Source organism: Psittacula echo (assembly GCF_963264785.1).
Source record: "Psittacula echo genome assembly, chromosome: 33".
In the NCBI taxonomy this organism is placed as follows: Eukaryota; Metazoa; Chordata; class Aves; order Psittaciformes; family Psittacidae; genus Psittacula; species Psittacula echo.
In genome coordinates this window covers 1,841-16,722 of record NC_137768.1, presented here as the reverse complement: position 1 = coordinate 16,722, position 14,882 = coordinate 1,841, and the positions used below count along the sequence as shown (strand labels likewise).

Genomic DNA, 14,882 nt, shown 5'->3' with positions numbered 1-14,882 from the left:
CCGGAATCCTCCCACCTCATTGCTCCTGGTACGTCCCCAAGTGTTCCCCCCACATTGGGTCACCCCATAGTAACCATAACCGAAAGCTTTGGATCCCCCCCTGACCCTCATCTCTCCATAGGAGCCACCAGCACGTGTTGAGGTGACCCCAAGTGTCCCCAGTGGAGATGGGGGACATGGGGGGGGGGTTCATTTTGGGGTGAAACCCTCCGAAAGCAGCAAGAAAAGGGGCACTGAATAAAAAATGATGGTTTAAAAGGGGACATTTGGGGGCATTGTGGTTATTGAGGGGTGGTGGCATCAGGGCACAAGAGGGGACAAAGGGATATGGGGGTAGTAGGAGGTGAGATGGGGTTGATGGTGGCTGATGGTGACATGGGGCCAATGGTCCCATTGGGTTGATGGTGCCCAATGGTGGCATGGGGTCAATGGTGCCATTGGGTTGATGGTGGCACCAGGAGATGCCATGGGTGGTCAATGGTGCCCAATGGTGGCATGGGGTCAATGGTGCCATTGGGTTGATGGTGGCACCAGGAGATGCCATGGGTGCTCAGTGGTGGCCAATGGTGACACGGGGTCAACGTAGCTGGTGCCTTGGTGTCCATCATCCCCCATCACCACCATGGGGTGTCCTCGGTGGCCCTCAGGCCCCCAGGTCTATGGTGACGTGGCGGTAGATCTGGGTGGCCCCTTTGAAGCTGGAGGCCACCAGGAAGTGCCGGTGCCCCATGGAGATGGGTGCGAAGGAGCGAGGAGATGGGGCCAGGAGCTCCTGGATGGGCTCGAGGTGGCCACCAGGCCCCAGGCGATAGACGCGGCTCGGGGCGTAGTCGTTGCCCAGCAGGACGTAGCGCTGGCCGGCCACAGCCAAGGGCTGGAAGACCATGGAGCCGCGGGCCGGGACCTGCTGGACCTCCCGGAACATGGAGCCTTCCCAGCGCATCACCTGCATGGAGAAGGATGGGGTGGGTTGAGGTGAGTGATGGTCTTCATAGGGATGGGTTGGGTTGGGTGATGGTCTTCATAGGGATGGGTTGGGTTGGGTGATGGTCATCATAGGGATGGGTTGGGTTGGGTTGGGTGATGGTCTTCATAGGGATGGGTTGGGTTGGGTTGGGTGATGGTCATCATAGGGATGGGTTGGGTTGGGTTGGGTGATGGTCATCATAGGGATGGGTTGGGTTGGGTGATGGTCATCATAGGGATGGGTTGGGTTGGGTGATGGTCTTCATAGGGATGGGTTGGGTTGGGTTGGGTGATGGTCATCATAGGGATGGGTTGGGTTGGGTGATGGTCTTCATAGGGATGGGTTGGGTTGGGTGATGGTCATCATAGGGATGGGTTGGGTTGGGTGATGGTCTTCATAGGGATGGGTTGGGTTGGGTTGGGTGATGGTCATCATAGGGATGGGTTGGGTTGGGTGATGGTCTTCATAGGGATGGGTTGGGTTGAGTTGGGTGATGGTCATCATAGGGATGGGTTGGGTTCAGTTGGGTTGAGTGATGGTCATCATAGGGATGGGTTGGGTTGGGTGATGGTCTTCATAGGGATGGGTTGGGTTCAGTTGGGTTGAGTGATGGTCATCATAGGGATGGGTTGGGTTGGGTTGAGTTGGGTGATGGTCTTCATAGGGATGGGTTGGGTTGGGTTGGGTGATGGTCATCATAGGGATGGGTTGGGTTGGGTGATGGTCTTCATAGGGATGGGTTGGGTTCAGTTGGGTTGAGTGATGGTCATCATAGGGATGGGTTGGGTTGAGTTGAGTTGGGTGATGGTCTTCATAGGGATGGGTTGGGTTGGGTTGGGTGATGGTCTTCATAGGAATGGGTTGGGTTGGGTTGGGTGATGGTCTTCATAGGGATGGGTTGGGTTCAGTTGGGTTGAGTGATGGTCATCATAGGGATGGGTTGGGTTGAGTTGAGTTGGGTGATGGTCTTCATAGGGATGGGTTGGGTTGGGTTGGGTGATGGTCTTCATAGGAATGGGTTGGGTTGGGTTGGGTGATGGTCTTCATAGGAATGGGTTGGGTTCAGTTGGGTTGAGTGATGGTCATCATAGGGATGGGTTGGGTTGGGTTGGGTGATGGTCTTCATAGGGATGGGTTGGGTTGGGTGATGGTCTTCATAGGGATGGGTTGGGTTGAGTTGGGTTGGGTGATGGTCATCATAGGGATGGGTTGGGTTGAGTTGGGTTGGGTGATGGTCATCATAGGGATGGGTTGGGTTGAGTTGGGTTGGGTTGGATTGGCTGATGGTCTTCATAGGGATGGGTTGGGTTGAATTGGGTTGGGTTGAGGTGGGTGATGGTCATCAGAGTGATGGGTTGGGTTGAGTTGGATTGGGTTAGGTTGACTTGGATAATGGTCATTAAAGGGATGGGTAGAGTTGAGTTGGGTTGGGTTGGGTGATGGTCATCATAGGGATGGGTTGGGTTGAGGTGGGTTGGATTGAGGTGGGTTGGGTTGTACTGGGTCATGGTCGTCAGTGGGATGGGTTGGGTTGAGTTGGGTTGGATTGGGTTGGGTTGAGTTTGGTGATGGTCATCATAGGGATGGGTTGGGTTGAGGTGGGTTGGATTGAGGTGGGTTGGGTTGTACTGGGTCATGGTCGTCAGTGGGATGGGTTGGGTTGAGTTGGGTTGGATTGGGTTGGGTTGAGTTTGGTGATGGTCATCATAGGGATGGGTTGGGTTGAGTTGGGTTGAATTGGCTTTGGTTGAGTTGGGTTGGGTTAGGTTGAATTGGGTTGGGTGATGGTCATCAGAGGCATGGCTTGGCTTGGCTTGGCTTGGCTTGAGTTGGTTGATGATCATCATAGGAATGGGTTGGGTTGAGTCGAGTTGAGGTCTGTTGGCTGGTGGCCATCACACCCAGGGCCACGTTGCCTCCCCCATGACGCCGGTGGCCTCCCATGCCCACACAGCGCTGACGCGCCCCAGGGGCCATACCACGACCCCCACATCCCCCATTAGACACCCATCACCCCATAACCCCCCCCCCCCCCCCCGGCCCAGGTCCCCCTCACCTTGGCGTCCCCAAGGAACCGGGTCAAGCAGAGGAACACGTGGCCCCGCATCCGGAAGTGCTTGGCCGCGTAGACATCGGGCACGTGGGGGATGTCGGTGTGGGGCGTGAAGGCCGCCCCGCTCCACCGATAGACCAGGGGCCGGCGGGAGCCGCTGCAGAGCACCAGGGCCGGGCTCCCGCCCAGCTCCAGGAACTCCAGGTGGGTGTCGCGGTGCCACGGCCGCAGGGCTTGGTGCGGGTAGAAGCCGCGTCCCCCCCACCTGAAGAGGGTGCTGGTGCCCCCCTTGGAGCTATCGGCCACCCCCAGGTACCAGTGGCCGCCGAGGCGGGCGCTGGCCACGGCGTGGGGGCGCCGGAGGCGGCCGCTGCCCAGGGCTTGGAGGCGGACGAAACGGGAGCCGGGGCCGCCGGAGCGGCGCCAGACGGAGGAGCCGCCGCTGAGCTGGGCCATGACCAGCACCAGGGAGCCGGCGAGGGGCAGAGGGTGGCAGGCGACGGGAGCCGTGCCTATGGGGGGTGAGGGGGAACGGGGGTCAGTGGGGATGGGGTCAATGGGGATGGAGGTCAATGGGGATGGAGGTCAATGGGGATGGGGGTCAGTGGGGATGGGGTCAATGGGGATGGAGGTCAATGGGGATGGGGGTCAATGGGGATGGAGGTCAATGGGGATGGGGGTCAGTGGGGATGGAGGTCAATGGGGATGGGGTCAATGGGGATGGGGTCAATGGGGATGGAGGTCAATGGGGATGGGGGTTAATGGGGATGGAGGTCAATGGGGATGGGGTCAATGGGGATGGAGGTCAATGGGGATGGGGGTCAATGGGGATTGGGGTCAATGGGGATGGGGTCAATGGGGATGGAGGTCAATGGGGATGGGGTCAATGGGGATGGAAGTCAATGGGGATGGGGGTCAATGGGGATGGAGGTCAATGGGGATGGGGTCAATGGGGATGGGGTCAATGGGGATGGGGGTCAGTGGGGATGGAGGTCAATGGGGATGGGGTCAATGGGGATGGGGTCAATGGGGATGGAGGTCAATGGGGATGGGGTCAATGGGGATGGGGTCAATGGGGATGGGGGTCAATGGGGATGGGGTCAATGGGGATGGGGTCAAGGGGGATGGGGTCAATGGGGATGGGGTCAATGGGGATGGGGGTCAATGGGGATGGGGTCGGTGGGGATGGGGTCGATGGGGATGGGGTCAATAGGGATGGGGCTCAATGGGCAGGTGATGGGGATGGAGCTCAATGGGCAGGTGATGGCGATGGGGCTCAATGGGCAGGTGATGGGGATGAAGCTCAATGGGCAGGTGATGGGGATGGGGCTCAATGGGCAGGTGATGGGGATGGAGCTCAATGGGCAGGTGATGGGGATGGAGCTCAATGGGCAGGTGATGGGGATGGGGCTCAATGGGCAGGTGATGGGGATGGAGCTCAATGGGCAGGTGATGGGGATGGGGCTCAATGGGCAGGTGATGGGGATGGGGCTCAATGGGCAGGTGATGGGGATGGAGCTCAATGGGACTCACCATTGATGATGGTGGGGGCTCGGAAGCGCCCGGCCAATTGGTCCCATTCCAGTAGGGCACAAGCCCCAGCAAAGGGCTGGGCCAAGGCCACCCCTGGGTGTCCCCCCATAGCGAAGGGCTCAGCCGCCAGCGAGGAGAAGGGCAGGGACTGGAAGGGGCGAAGCTCTATGGGGCAACCCCATGGTCCCATCAGGTCCTGGACGCCGGCAATGGGGTCCCAGGGGGCCCGGATGGGGTCGGGATGGGGTCCTATAGGACCATGATGGGTTCCCATAGGTCTATGATGGGTTCCCATAGGTCTATGATGGGTTCCCATAGGTCCATGATGGGTTCCCATAGGTCCATGATGGGTTCCCATAGGTCTATGATGGGTTCCCATAGGTCCATGATGGGTTCCCATAGGTCTATGATGGGTTCCCATAGGTCCGTGTTGGGCTCCCATGGACCACCATGGGTTCCTATAGGTCTGGATGTGGTTCCTATGGGTCAAGCTGAGGTTCCTATGGGTCTGGATGTGGTTTCTATGGGTCTGGATGTGGTTCCCATGGGTGCATGATGGGTTCCTATGGTCCATCATGGATTCCTATGGGTCATGATGGGTTCCTATGGGTCCATGATGGGTTGCTATGGGTTCTTATGGGTCTATAGTGAGTTCCAGTGGGTTCTTCTGAGTCCATGCTGGGTCCCTATGAGTCTGTGATGGGTTCCAATGGGTTCCTATGTGTCCATGATGGGTTTCTATGGGTCTATGATGGGTTCCAGTGGGTTCCTATGTGTTCCTATGGGTCCATGCTGGGTCCCTGTGAGTCTGTGATGGGTTCCAATGGGTTCCTATGGGGCCATGCTGGGTCCCTATGGGTTCCTATGGGTCTATGATGGGTTCCAATGGGTTCCTATGGGGCCATGCTGGGTCCCTATGGGTCAGCCCCATACCTGAGGTGAGGCACTGGAAGTCGCGGGGCTGGAGCTGCTCCAATGGGGTTCCCTGGTGCTGGGGGGGGCCGTGGCACCGGCCCGGCTCCGTTGGGATCGTGACGCTGCCCAACCAGGACACGACCCAGCGCAGGCGGCAGTTGCATTGGAACGGGTTCCCCCGGAGGTCCCTGCCCCATAGGGACCAGTGGGGATCAATGGGGACCAATGGCGCTCAGTGGAGTCAATGGGGACCAGTGGGGATCAATGGAGTCAATGGGGACCAGTGGGGATCAATGGGGACCAGTGGGGATCAATGGAGTCAATGGGGACCAGTGGGGATCAATGGGGACCAATGGGGATCAATGGAGTCAATGGGGACCAGTGGGGATCAATGGGGACCAGTGGGGATCAATGGGGACCAATGGGGATCAATGGAGTCAATGGGGACCAGTGGGGATCAATGGGGACCAGTGGGGATCAATGGAGTCAATGGGGACCAGTGGGGATCAAAGGGGACCAATGGGGCTCAGTGGAGTCAGTGGGGACCAATGGGGATCAATGGAGTCAATGGGGACCAGTGGCGATCAATGGGGACCAGTGGGGATCAAAGGGGACCAATGGGGCTCAATGGAGTCAATGGGGACCAGTGGGGATCAATGGAGTCAATGGGGACCAGTGGGGCTCAATGGAGTCAGTGGGGACCAGTGGGGATCAATGGAGTCAATGGGGGCCAAAGGGGCTCAATGGAGTCAATGGGGACCAGTGGGGATCAATGGAGTCAATGGGGACCAGTGGGGATCAATGGAGTCAATGGGGATCAATGGGGATCAATGGGGCTCAATGGAGTCAATGGGGACCAGTGGGGATCAATGGAGTCAATGGGGGCCAAAGGGGCTCAATGGAGTCAATGGGGACCAGTGGGGCTCAATGGAGTCAATGGGGACCAGTGGGGATCAATGGAGTCAATGGGGATCAATGGGGATCAATGGGGCTCAATGGAGTCAATGGGGACCAGTGGGGATCAATGGAGTCAGGGGGACCAATGGGGATTAACGGTCAATGGGGATCAATGGGGGCCAATGGGGGTCAATGGGGGCCAAAGGGGGGGTCAATGGGACCCAATGGGGATCAATGGGACCCAATGGGGATCAATGGGGACCCCCGTAGCCCCCCATTGTCACCTACAGCTGGGTCAGCGTCTCCAGGCCTTGGAAGAGGCCCTTGGGCAGCGTCTCCAAGCGGTTGTTGGCCAAACTCCTATGGGATACGGGATATGGGATATGGGATATGGGGTATGGGATATGGGGTATGGGATATGGGGTATGGGATATGGGATATGGGATATGGGGTATGGGATATGGGATATGGGATATGGGGTATGGGGTATGGGATATGGGATATGGGATATGGGATATGGGATATGGGATATGGGGTATGGGGTATGGGATATGGGATATGGGATATGGGGTATGGGGTATGGGGTATGGGATATGGGGTATGGGATATGGGATATGGGATATGGGGTATGGGGTATGGGGTATGGGATATGGGGTATGGGGTATGGGATATGGGATATGGGATATGGGGTATGGGGTATGGGATACGGGGTATGGGATATGGGGTATGGGATATGGGATATGGGATATGGGGTATGGGGTATGGGGTATGGGATATGGGGTATGGGGTATGGGATATGGGATATGGGATATGGGGTATGGGGTATGGGATACGGGGTATGGGATATGGGATATGGGGTATGGGGTATGGGATATGGGGTATGGGGTATGGGGTATGGGATATGGGGTATGGGGTATGGGATATGGGGTATGGGATATGGGATATGGGATATGGGATATGGGATATGGGGTATGGGATATGGGATATGGGATATGGGGTATGGGGTATGGGATATGGGGTATGGGATATGGGATATGGGATATGGGATATGGGGTATGGGATATGGGGTATGGGGTATGGGGTATGGGATATGGGGTATGGGGTATGGGGTATGGGATATGGGGTATGGGATATGGGATATGGGATATGGGATACGGGGTATGGGATATGGGATATGGGGTATGGGGTATGGGATATGGGGTATGGGGTATGGGGTATGGGATATGGGGTATGGGGTATGGGATATGGGGTATGGGATATGGGATATGGGATATGGGATATGGGATATGGGGTATGGGATATGGGATATGGGATATGGGGTATGGGGTATGGGATATGGGGTATGGGATATGGGATATGGGATATGGGATATGGGGTATGGGATATGGGGTATGGGGTATGGGATATGGGATATGGGGTATGGGGTATGGGGTATGGGGTATGGGATATGGGGTATGGGATATGGGATATGGGGTATGGGGTATGGGATATGGGGTATGGGATATGGGATATGGGATATGGGATATGGGATATGGGGTATGGGGTATGGGATATGGGGTATGGGGTATGGGGTATGGGATATGGGATATGGGGTATGGGATATGGGATATGGGGTATGGGGTATGGGATATGGGATATGGGATATGGGGTATGGGATATGGGGTATGGGATATGGGATATGGGGTATGGGATATGGGGTATGGGGTATGGGGTATGGGATATGGGATATGGGGTATGGGATATGGGGTATGGGATATGGGATATGGGGTATGGGATATGGGATATGGGATATGGGGTATGGGGTATGGGATATGGGATATGGGATATGGGGTATGGGATATGGGGTATGGGGTATGGGGCTAGGAAGTCCCAATGGGTGTCCCAAATGTCCCCAAGGACCTCAAAGTGCCCACAGACCCCCATAGATCTCCCCATAGAGCCACCTCCAACCCCCCTTAGATCCACCATAGAACCCCATAGAGCCCCATAGAGCCCCATAGAGCCCCATAGGGACCCATAGAGCCCCCATAGATCCCCCATAGAGCCCCATAGAGCCCCCATAGAGCCCCCATAGAGCCCCATAGAGCCCCCATAGAGCCCCCATAGAGCCCCATAGGGACCTCCCAGTGCCCCCCAGTGACTCACAGGTAAAGCAGCCCCCGGAGCCCCCTCAGTGCTGTAGGGGCGATGGAGCCCACATCGTTGTCCTCAATGAACCTGGGGACACCAGGAACGCCCAGTATGGACCAGTATGGACCAGTATGGACCAGTATGGACCAGTATGGACCAGTATGGCCCCAGTGCCCTCCCAGTCTATCCCAGTGCCACTCACAGGTACTCCAGCAGCACCAGTCCAGAGAAGGCCCCGTCCCCAATGGTCCCCAAGTGCCCGGCAGTGATCAACCTGTAGGGACACCCATAGGGACAGTATGGGGACCATAGCGACACCATAGGGACACTATTGGGATGCTATAGGGACCATAGGGACAGCATAGGGACACTATAGACACCATAGGGACACCATAGGGACACTATTGGGATGCTATAGGGACCATAGGGACAGCATAGGGACACTATAGACACCATAGCGACACCATAGGGACACTATTGGGATGCTATAGGGACCACAAGGACAGCATAGGGACACTATAGACACCATAGGGACACCATAGGGACACTATTGGGATGCTATAGGGACCATAAGGACAGCATAGGGACACTATAGACACCATAGGGACACCATAGGGACACTATTGGGATGCTATAGGGACCATAGGGACAGCATAGGGACACTATAGACACCATAGGGACACCATAGGGACACTATTGGGATGCTATAGGGACCACAAGGACAGCATAGGGACACTATAGACACCATAGGGACAGCATAGGGACACTATTGGGATGCTATAGGGACCATAGGGACAGCATAGGGACACTATAGACACCATAGGGACACCATAGGGACACTATTGGGATGCTATAGGGACCACAAGGACAGCATAGGGACACTATAGACACCATAGGGACAGCATAGGGACACTATTGGGATGCTATAGGGACCATAAGGACAGCATAGGGACACTATAGACACCATAGGGACACCATAGGGACACTATTGGGATGCTATAGGGACCATAGGGACAGCATAGGGACACTATTGGGATGCTATAGGGACCACAAGGACAGCATAGGGACACTATAGACACCATAGGGACACCATAGGGACACTATTGGGATGCTATAGGGACCATAGGGACAGCATAGGGACACTATAGACACCATAGGGACACCATAGGGACACTATACGGACCACAGGGACACCATAGGGATGTTAGAGATGCCATAAAGACACCATAGGGACACCATAGCAATGCTATAGTGACCATAGGGACACCCATAGGGACACCATAGGAACACCCATAGGGACACTATAGACACCATAGGGACATTATAGATGCCATGAGGACATCATAGGGACAGTATAGACACCATAAGGTCACCATAAGGACACCATAGGGACACTATAGAGACCACAGGGACACTATAGACGCCATAGGGACACCCATAGGGATATTATAAGGACAACAGGGACACCATAGGGACATTATTGATGCCATAAGGACACCATAGGGACACTATAGACACCATAGGGACACCATAGGGACACCATTGGACACTATATGGACCATATGGACCATAGGGCCCCATAGGGGCCTCGCTGGGGTCCTTACAGCAGCTGCAGGGCCGGGGTGTCCCGGAAGCTGCCTTCCCCCAGGACCTCGATTTGCCGGCGCACCAGGGACCTGCGGAGACCGGGATGGACTGGGTTAAACTGGGTTAAACTGGGTTCTAATGGGGTTAAACTGGGCTGAACTGGGTTCTAATGCGGTTAAATCGGGTTAAACTGGGTTCTAATGGGGTTAAACTGGGCTGAACTGGGTTCTAATGCGGTTAAATCGGGTTAAACTGGGTTCTAATGGGGTTAAACTGGGCTGAACTGGGTTCTAATGCCGTTAAATCGGGTTAAACTGGGTTCTAATGGGGTTAAACTGGGCTGAACTGGGTTCTAATGCCGTTAAATCGGGTTAAACTGGGGTCTAATGGGGTTAAACTGGGTTAAACTGGGTTCGCAATGCAGTTAAATTGGGTTAAACTGGGTTAAACTGGGGTGAACTGGGTTAAACTGGGGTGAACTGGGTTAAACTGGCGCTAGAATGGGTTAAGCTGGGGTCTAATGGGATCTAATGAGGTTAAACTGGGTTAAGCTGGGGTGAACTGGGTTCTAATGCAGTTAAGCTGGGTTAAACCGGGGTCTAATGGGGTTAAACTGGGTTAAACTGGGATCGAATGGGGTTAAACTGGGTTAAACTGGGGTGAACTGGGTTCTAATGCAGTTAAACTGGGTTAAACCGGGGTCTAATGGGGTTAAACTGGGGTCTAATGGGGTTAAACTGGGTTAAACTGGGCTGAACAGGGTTCTAATGGGGTTAAGCTGGGATCTAATGGGGTTGAACTGGGTTAAACTGGGTTAAACTGGGATCTAATGGGGTTAAACTGGGTTAAACTGGGATCTAATGGGGTTAAACTGGGTTAAACTGGGTTAAACTGGGATCTAATGGGAGTAAAGGAGCAGAGCTCCCTCCCGTCCCCCCTCCCTTGCAGGGGGCGGGGCTAAGGGGATGACGTCACGGGTGGAGGCCCTTAAGGGGGGGGTCAAATGGGGGCGGAATGTTCCATTGGGGGGGGGGGGGGGGTGTCACAATGGGGGTCCCATAGGGGGGTTCCGGGGTGGGGGGGCCCAATGGGGGTCTAAAGGGGGGTTATGGGGGGGGTCCAATAGGGGGGTTATGGGGGGGTCCAAATGGAAGGGTCCAATAGGGGGGTTATGGGGGGGTCCCAATGGAAGGGTCCAATAGGGGGGTTATGGGGGGGTCCCAATGGAAGGGTCCAATAGCGGGGTTATGGGGGGGGGTGTCCCAATGGAAGGGTCCAATAGGGGGGTTATGGGGGGGGTCCCAATGGAAGGGTCCAATAGGGGGTTATGGGGGGGTCCCAATGGAAGGGTCCAATAGCGGGGTTATGGGGGGGGGTGTCCCAATGGAAGGGTCCAATAGGGGGGTTATGTGGGGGGGTTCCCAATGGAAGGGTCCAATAGCGGGGTTATGGGGGGGTCCCAATGGAAGGGTCCAGTAGGGGGGTTATGTGGGGGGGTCCCAATGGAAGGGTCCAATAGGGGGGTTATGTGGGGGGGTTCCCAATGGAAGGGTCCAATAGCGGGGTTATGGGGGGGGTCCCAATGGAAGGGTCCAATAGGGGGGTTATGTGGGGGGGTTCCCAATGGAAGGGTCCAATAGCGGGGTTATGGGGGGGTTCCAATGGAAGGGTCCAGTAGGGGGGTTATGTGGGGGGGTCCCAATGGAAGGGTCCAATAGGGGGGTTATGGGGGGGGTGTCCCAATGGAAGGGTCCAATAGGGGGGTTATGTGGGGGGGTCCCAATGGAAGGGTCCAATAGGGGGGTTATGTGGGGGGGTTCCCAATGGAAGGGTCCAATAGCGGGGTTATGGGGGGGTCCCAATGGAAGGGTCCAATAGGGGGGTTATGGGGGGGGGTTCCCATCACTCACAGCGTGGCCAGGCGGGGGGGCAGCCCCTGGGGCAATCCCGCCCCCCCCCGGCAGAGGGCGCTCTCTCGGTCGCAGTCGCACCCCCCCGGGCAGCCGCAATGGATCCTCCCTACGGGCCCCCCCCCCAGCAGCACCAACAGAGCCAGGAGCAGAGGGGGGGCCCCGCGGCACCCCCGGACCCCCCCCATGGGCACCCCCATAATGGGACCTCCCGATGGACCCCTAATAGCGGCCCCCCCCCAATTACCCCTTATAGACCCCTAAATAACCCCTATAGACCCCCAAATACCCCCTGTAGACCCCCCGAAATACCCCCTATAGACCCCCAGTTACCCCTATAGATCCTTCCGATATCCCCTATAGACCCCTCAATTACCCCCTATAGACCTCCAAATAACCCCTATAGACCCCCAATTTCCCCCCTATAGACCCCCTATTACCCCCTATAGACCCCCTATTACCCCCTATAGACCCCCAATTGCCCCCTATAGACCCCAAATACCCCCTATAGACCCCAAATTACCCCCTATAGACCCCCAATTGCCCCCTATAGACCCCCAAATACGCCCTAAAGACCCCCAGGTGCCCCCTATAGACCCCAAATACCCCCTATAGACCCCAAACACCCCCTATGGACCCCCAATTGCCCCCTATAGACCCCCCCAATTGACCCCCCCTAAAACTGCCCCCCACAAAGAGCCCCCCCAAAAGCCTCGCCCCCCCCCCCCCCCCCCTCTTATTGCTCTCTATGGCAGCGGCGCGGCTCGATGGCGGCTCCGGATTGGCTGGGCGGGGCAAGGGGCGGGGCTTAAGACCACGCCCCCGCCGAGGCTCCGCCCCCTCGCGGGGCGCCCCCCATCGGACAAAGGCGCCGCTGTTGGAGCGGGGCCCCAGGCCAAGGGGGGACAAAGGGGGCTTTGTATGGGGGGGAATGGGGGGGCCATGGGGGGACTATAGGGGGGCTATAGGGGGTCTATGGGGGGGGTCTATGAGGGGGTCTATAGGGGGGCTATAGGGGGGTATATGGAGGGTTATATGGGGACCTATTGCGGGGCTATGGGGCGGCTATAGGGGGCCTATAGGGGGGTTTATTGTGGGGCTATAGGGGGTCTATGGGGGGGGTCTATGAGGGGGTCTATAGGGGGGCTATAGGGGGGTATATGGAGGGTTATATGGGGACCTATTGCGGGGCTATGGGGCGGCTATAGGGGGCCTATAGGGGGGTCTATTGTGGGGCTATAGGGGGTCTATGGGGGGGCTATAGGGGGGGTATTGGGGGTCTATAGGGGGCTATGGGGGGTCTATGGGGGAGTCTATGGGGGGGTAAAGGGGGGTCTATGGGGAGGTCTATGGAAGGCTATAGGGGGGTCTATGGGGGGCTACAGGGGGGTTTATAGGGGGTCTAAGGGGGGTGCCTATAGGGGGGTCTATGGAAGGTATATGGGAGTCTATAGGGGACTATAGGGAAGCTATAGGGGGGTCTATGGAAGGTATATGGGAGTCTATAGGGGGCTATAGGGAAGCTATAGGGGGGTCTATAGGGGGTCTGTGGGGGGGTCTATGGGGGTTATGGGGGGTCTATGGGGGGTCTCGGGGGGGCCACGGGGCTGGGTATGGGGGTCTATAGTGGGGTCTATGGGGGGCCATAGGGAGACTGGGAGGGGAATGGGGGGGGTCTATGGGGGGGGCACTGGGGGGGTCACTGGGTGTCAGTGGGGGGGGGGGGGCCGGGGCCCCTCGCGCTGCCGCTGACGTCACCGCTATTTTGGGTACGAAAGGGCTAAAGATAACCCCGGGGGGGGCGGGGCCTCGGGGGGGGCGGGGCCTGGGGAGGGGGCGGGGCCTCGGGGGGACCCGCGCTTGGGGGGAGCCGCGCTCGGGATCGAGGTACGGGGGGGGGGGGGGGGGGGGGAGGGACCCCCCCTTTGACCTTGACCTTGGGTGACCCCGTGTCCTCTGGGGGGGGGCTTCCTATGGGCGCTCAATTGCACCCCGTTGCCACCCATTGCCCCCATTCCCCCCCATTGCCCCCCATTGCCCCCCCATTGCCCCCATTCCCCCCCATTGCCCCCCATTGCCCCCCCATTGCCCCCCATTGCCCCCCATTGCCCCCATTCCCCCCCCATTGCCCCCCATTGCCCCCCATTGCCCCCATTCCCCCCCCATTGCCCCCCATTGCCCCCCATTGCCCCCATTCCCCCCCCATTGCCCCCCATTGCCCCCCATTGCCCCCATTGCCCCCATTCCCCCCATTGCCCCCCATTGCCCCCATTCCCCCCCATTGCCCCCATTGCCCCCATTCCCCCCCATTGCTCCCCATTGCCCCCCCATTGCCCCCATTCCCCCCCATTGCCCCCATTGCCCCCATTCCCCCCATTCCCCCCATTCCCCCCATTGCCCCCATTGCCCCCCATTGCCCCCATCCCCCATTGCCCCCCATTGCCCCCATTCCCCCCCATTGCCCCCTATTGCTCCCCATTGCCCCCATTACCCCCCATTGCCCCCATTGCCCCCATTGCCCCCATTACCCCCATTGCTCCCCATTGCTCCCCAGTACCCCCAGTACAGAGGGGTCCAGTGCCGGGATAGGGGCGGGGCAGGGACCAAGGTCACGTTCCCACGGCAACGGCCGTTGCCCCCTGTTGGGGCGACTCCGGGACCGTTTTCCGCCGTTATTGACCGTTTGTGGCCGTTTTCATCCGGTTTAACACCGTTTGCACCCGTTTAACACCGTTTTCGTCCGGTTTAACACCGTTTTCACCCGGTTTAACACCGTTTGCACCCGTTTAACACCGTTTTCACCCGGTTTAACACCGTTTGCATCCGTTTAACACCGTTTTCACCCGGTTTAACACCGTTTGCACCCGGTTTAACACCGTTTTCACCCGGT

At 57.5% G+C, this 14,882-nt stretch overlaps 1 protein-coding gene across 1 annotated transcript; it reads right to left on the bottom strand.

The window, feature by feature from the left end:
- Nucleotides 1–643: 643 nt before the first annotated feature.
- Nucleotides 644–12,192, bottom strand: LOC308231260 (leucine-rich repeat LGI family member 4-like; the record flags this gene model as incomplete). The annotated part of the gene is made up of 9 exons (XM_080636444.1): nt 644–946; nt 3,024–3,532; nt 4,554–4,718; nt 5,487–5,656; nt 6,654–6,725; nt 8,511–8,582; nt 8,698–8,769; nt 10,100–10,171; nt 11,993–12,192. 9 exons carry the CDS (start codon nt 12,190–12,192, stop codon nt 644–646), a joined length of 1,635 nt encoding a protein of 544 aa, XP_080492570.1.
- Nucleotides 12,193–14,882: the final 2,690 nt, after the last annotated feature.